Genomic DNA, 6,000 nt, shown 5'->3' with positions numbered 1-6,000 from the left:
CATTCAGTGTTAAGAGCAGAACACGTTTCGCCTGCCTTTTCTTTCCTCACTGTCTTGCATCTGGTTGAAAGGCCAGGTGCCCAGCCACCAGTTGAGATGGGGGGCAAGAATCTAGCTGCCGCTGCTTCTTAGGCAAAACACTGAATAAGCCTTTTCTTTCCCTTTTTATTCAGTCATGCAAATAGCCGGAGGGGTGCGTGTGCATTTGCTTTGCCTAATTCAAATGTATACAAAATCCTAATCACATTACCCTCTGAGTTGACAAAGTTTGCATTTTTATTAAATCAATCATAAGTTACAAAGGAGGAAAAAATATAGAATTATATGTACAGCATTTTCAAAGACAAGCCAAAGAGGATCATGGGATAGGAGGTGGGGCATTCCTTGGAGCAGCCAAAAATAAAAAATAAAAAGGGTTAAAAAGAGATAGAAGCTTCTTTTTGCCAGCGAGTGATGCAGGGAAGTGAGAGAGATTGGGACCAGCCAGGGAACAAGGCGAAATGGACAACTGGTTAGATTGGTTTGTAGGAATAGGAAATTTTGGCTCCATTCCCCTGTGTTTTTGTGGAAACCAAATACTGGGATGCCTCAGTGCTGAATTACACCACCTGAGAATTTGACGCATTCAATGAGCATTCCCCAGCTTGGTTGCCTCTGGCCAGAACTCCTGTCAGCCCCAGCCATGATGGGAACTGTAGTTCAAAGCACCCGGAGGGCACCAGCTTGAGGAAAGGCTGCAATAAATACATGAATCTGCTGAAACTATTTAATCAGAAGTGATCAGTGCCTAAACAGGCATAGGTAGACTACTCTAAGCTACCAAATCAATGTGTAACGGAGGGCAAATCTGAGATCCTGTTGCTTCTTGAGATTGTAAAGGTACTACTACACCAAATCAACCTCAATTGTCTCCTTTTTGCAGCCTGTTTGGCTTCTTTTCCCCCTCCCCTGACAGCTTTGGTTCAGTAAACCAGTCCCAACATAATCAGGGCTGAGTGTAGCCTGTGATTCCTGAAGGAGCACAGAGGAAGCATTGGCTATGCTGCAAAGACGTGCTTCTCAGTGGCTGAGATGAGCCCCCTGCACAAGATTCCCAGGCAGTGGGGTTTGGGTGAGGCTTCCGTGCTTTTGCCCCTGCCATGTTTAGCAAATCCAGTATTATTTATTTACTCATTTATACCATTTATACCCTGCCCTTCCTCCCAAAGGAGGATTTATCTTATTGCCAAATAGCAAACAATATTATACAAAAATAGGAGAAGTATATGCACATTTGTATTAGTTATGCTGGTCATAGAAAAGAGCTTTCCAGGATTTGCATCAACCGCATGCAGAATTTCAATGTTTCGTTTTTGGTATGCATTTCCTCCACACAGGCCTGTGACTACTAACCTTTGCTTATCATGAGCCAACTACTTCATGGCTACAAGCAGGGCCAGAGCCAAGTTGAGTTTTGCTGTGTTCGTTTCAACCGTTTTCTCCAGGTCTGTTCAACAATCACCTTCCACTTAATGCCTTATAAAGTGTTGACAGTGAATTGTGCAGTCTTTTGACAACCTGTCAATTAGCCAACAATCCGACCCAATTTGGTGAAGCCATGCCAATTTGCAAACCAACTAAGAAATTAGCCATGGAATCCTTGGCTATATGGTACATTTAATCCATGGGGATAATTTTGGGGGTGTGGTTTGGATGAATTATATGTTGTTGTGATGGCCATCTGTTTAGGACGCAAGTGCTAGTGCCAGACATGCATGTTGGTAACTTTAACCAGAAATCACCAAGATGGGCATCTGCTTCAACCTGAGGTCTCAGGGCGCCACCTCTTGACTCTCATGGGCATGTTCTGACTAGACAAGTGCCCTTACAATACTGATACAAAGAGAGAAGGGCTGACAAGAGAACAAAATGTGGCAGAATTTACTAAGGCTGCAGTCCTATATCCACTAATGAGTGACGGAAGGGGAAGGGGCTTATTTCTGGAGCAAATATGCTTGGGATTGCACTGCAAGAGATGAGAGCAAAATTAGAAAGCACTTATTGGAGATGTCATCCCATGACAGCAAGAGATAAACCCGAAGATGAGTGGCATGGCAAGATATCGCAAATCCTGCCAGATATATATGAGGACGGATTTCTGCCATAAAGTTAAATGAGGGGAGATGTCGCCCACATACGATAAGGTGACCAGCTGGGATTGCCAGTGCTGGAAGCTCTTACCTTGTAACAGATAGGGAATATTTATAAAGAACTGCTCTGTTTCTCAGTGAGGAAAGACAACTATATGCCTCTGGTCTTCCCATGGGCATCTGAGTTGGCCAATGGGTGAACATAATGTTGGGGTGGATGGGGCTCCGGTCTGATCCAGCAAATTTTTGCATACACTGTGCCAGTTCATGCTAAATATTAGAGGGATGTCGGTGAAAACTAATTCCCTTCAACCACTTGTAGGAGGTCAGGGGCCAAGCTGAACAGCCATGAAAACCCCATCTTCTATTCTAATCCAGCTAAAATGGAACTCACAGCCAGCTTCATATATTAGGAGAGAAGTGCTAGGCAAAAAACAAAACAAAAAAACACTGCAGAATTTCCTTTTTGGTACATTCTGTGATTTCTAGGACATGCACAGCTTCCAGTTCTATAGAAATCAGAACCCTTTTCCAGTTCTGCTCTTGGAAATGTAACCCATGAGAGAGAGTAGCATAGCATGTTCTCTGTTAGGATCACCAAAGGTCTAACAAGCTCTAGCCAGTGCCACAGTCGAGATGGGACCTTTCCCAAGACCTCCAGCTCTATCAATACAGTACAAAGAATTTGAGTGGGGTTCCAATTGTCTTTAAGTAACATGTTTTCCTTAAAAAAGAAAACATGTCAAGAAACCAGATGGAGAGAGAACCTCTTCATCTTCATTGCTGAAAGCCATCAGGAAGGTTTATGGAAGGTAAAGGATAATAACACCTTATAGTGTGGGGCAGAGATTTGTTCCACGGAAGCAAAACTATGAGGCTTGATTGCTCTTACCCATGACAGACATATCTTTAGCCAGGATCGGGTGGGAGCTCTGCAGACGCACCACTTCCCTGACTTGTCTCATGGCCAGCACTGCTTGCAAGAGCTGTCTCGGTTATCCTCTCCCACATACACTTCCTTTCCTGCACATTTGGCTCCCCCCCTCACCTCTTTCCCCAGGTAGTCTCGCTTTGGAGCGGCCCGACGCTGATGCCATCTAACAAAGCGTGTGAGGGTCCTCCTAAGGTTTCCCCTCCCTGCCCCAACTTCCTGTTTCAGTATGGGGAGAACTTCTGCCTCTCAGCCTTCTTGCTGGCATTGGCTGTCGAGATCTTGGTCGTGTAGGTGGCAAGGCTGCCATTGTGCCCCGCAGCTGAGGAAGGCAGCGTCAAGAAGGGGACGGGTTTCAGGCCAATGAAGTTGGAGAGGGAGATGGCATAGGGGGCACCAAGCAAGGCTGGGGGAGGCGCGGCCACTGCTGTCAGCGTTGGGGCTGGCGAAGGGGTGAGGGGCTGGGAGAAAGTCATGCCGAGGTCAACGGGGGGCGTCTGGGAGGTAGATTTGGCCGTCTCTAAACTGAAGAACAAGAAGGGAGAAAGAATGAGACTCGTGCCTGCATGCACAATTTACACATACAAATGCAGCGTGTGAGGACATATACTTGGACGTATATGTGCTGTTATATGCATGTACAAGCTTGCACATGGAAAAATATGCATAGGTGTGGGCAGATATGTGCAGTTTGTATAATACATACATACAAGTATGGATATGCACACGCGTGCGCGCGTGTGTGCGCACACACACACACACAGGCAAGTGTTTGAGCTGACATGTGCAAAGGAATAGGTACACACAAAGAATGGAGCTAGTGAACAAGGTACTCTAAATCGCTTTTGCTTCCAGATAATGTCTTCTCCAGAGTCCTCTCCCTCTGGGACTACATTCATGTGGAGAACCTCCAGTATGACACAGGGCTTGTTTGGAACTCAGAAGTGGCTATGTTAAGGATGTTATACCTTGTCATGGTCCCTATTTAAACAATCATGGGATTGCAAAGCATTCCAGCCACATATCCTTCTTGGCTTTTTCAGGTCATTGACAGACCACTGTGTTTTTCTAGGGAAATGAGAACCTCTTCCACGTGAGATGCACGGCACTGATTATCTATTAACTTCTCCCAGGAGGAAAAGAATGGAGATGGGGGCTGTTAATTCTCCTTCAACACACAAATGCAACAAAAGTTGAAATGAGTTCTGGGGTCATCACCACAGGGAAAACTGATTACGAAAACGCTTACATGCATCCGTCAATGATGGGCTCCACGGCTTGAAAACTTGCACCCTGTAGTGGTGGTGATCCCTGAACTGTGAATGGCCATTTCCTGCTCTAAATCTTGAAGCATCCCAAATGCCAGGTCACAACAGCGACCAATGACAAATGTTGCTCTGTTTAAGTGAGGTTATCTTTTGGACAGGACGGGAGAATTCCCTGCTGTGACACAGCAGTTCTTCCTGCACTGAACTAAGGTCACATCCACACTTGACATTTAAAGCACTCTTATGTTACCTTTAAGCATAATGGCTTCTCCCGAAGCATTCTGGGAACTGTAGTTTGTTAAGGGTGCTGGGAGTTGTTAGGAGACTCTTAACATACCACTGTTCCCAGGATTCTTTGGGGGAAGCCATGATGCTTAAAGTGGTATAAGAGTGCTTTGCAGCTGCAAAGGGAACATTGATGCCCAACATATTGTAGGCAAGGATATTAGAAATCACGGTGGCTGCTGAGAAACTCAAGGCCTGGTTACTCTCATGTGTGTCAGAGACAGGCAGGCATTAGTGTGAAAGACAGACAACAAAGCAATGAGAACACTTCGTGGTGCTATGCTTAGCACTCCTGTCTCTTGAGCAGAGGGCCAAGTGTTTGCAAACCGGCAAATTCAGCCATGACAGCAAGGCACTGTCACTTGCTCTCCGCAAAGCTGTCCATCTAAGAGGCCACAGGCTTGGGCACAGCAGGAAGAAGCTGCAACGAGACGGCTGCGCAAGTGCTGCGTTACTCCCCACTTGACCTGCCCAGCAGTCCTAATGGCTCTTACCAGGCTGTGATGAGGTACTGAGCCAAAGTGATGCTGACTGGGGTGCCGGTGATGGTCACGTGACGCTCAGCAGAGCCCTCGGTCTGGTTCCCAATCTTGATGTGTGCTCCGGACATCTGTCGGATCTCGCTGATCTTGCTGCCCTGGCGGCCAATGATGCAGCCAATGAGCTAGGAGGGGAAAGGAAGGATCAGTCTTTGGAGTGGAACCGCGCTGGAAACCTCATTGCCTAAGAACTGGACAGGACTGGACAAAGCGAACAGAGAGCGCCACTCATTTTAGGCAACTCTTGAGTGAGTGGATGAGTGAACCTTCCCAAGCCTGACCTATAGTACACAATGGTCTGCTTGATTTATTGTTGTTCAGTATTGGATGAGTCTGAGCCAGAACCCATCAAGGCTTCAGGCTTATCTACACTTTACCTTTCCAAGCCTGAGATTTAGCCATTTTTATTCACTCTCAAGGGAGTGGAAAACACGAACTGAGCCATGCAGTTCAGGGTTCCTACCACACTGTGGCAGGAATTGGCCTACTTAAAAAATAAAACAGTCCAGATAGTTTCATGAGGCTTGTTCCATAAACAAAAACTTCAGAAAGAGCTACTTGTCCCCACGCAGGGTCGGGGGGCAGAAGTAAAGGTCAGCGTTGCCCTCCTGCCCACTCGTTTCCTGCCTTCTGAGACGCTACAACGGCCTGCTGTGTGCCCAGCAACACATGCTGACATCTGCAGAGCAGGCCTGGGACACTGGCAGCCGGGCTGGCAAGTGGGTGGGCACAAGAAATGCTGGCACATTCCTCTCTTATCATATTCACCCCTTCTGGGCTTCAGCTTCCACAGAAACACACAGAGAGAGCGAAGGACAGCTCACAAGGGAGTGATGGCGAAGAAGTCG

At 46.8% G+C, this 6,000-nt stretch overlaps 1 protein-coding gene across 2 annotated transcripts in view; it reads right to left on the bottom strand.

Moving 5' to 3' along the window:
- Window positions 1-252: 252 nt before the first annotated feature.
- The window catches only part of PCBP4 (poly(rC) binding protein 4), a 37,950-nt gene continuing 32,202 nt past the window's right edge, over window positions 253-6,000 (bottom strand). For both annotated transcript variants that reach the window (XM_081177893.1, XM_081177892.1), the window contains exons 12-13: window positions 5,108-5,277; window positions 253-3,585 (exon numbers count right to left, since the gene is read on the bottom strand). In XM_081177893.1, the coding sequence (XP_081034019.1) occupies window positions 3,285-3,585; window positions 5,108-5,277 (471 nt within the window). In that variant the 3' untranslated portion in view covers window positions 253-3,284. The remainder of the gene's footprint in view (window positions 3,586-5,107; window positions 5,278-6,000) is intronic.

This window comes from Podarcis bocagei (assembly GCF_964188305.1).
Source record: "Podarcis bocagei genome assembly, chromosome: 2".
NCBI classification, from domain to species: Eukaryota; Metazoa; Chordata; class Lepidosauria; order Squamata; family Lacertidae; genus Podarcis; species Podarcis bocagei.
This window is presented reverse-complemented; position numbering and strand designations above follow the sequence as displayed.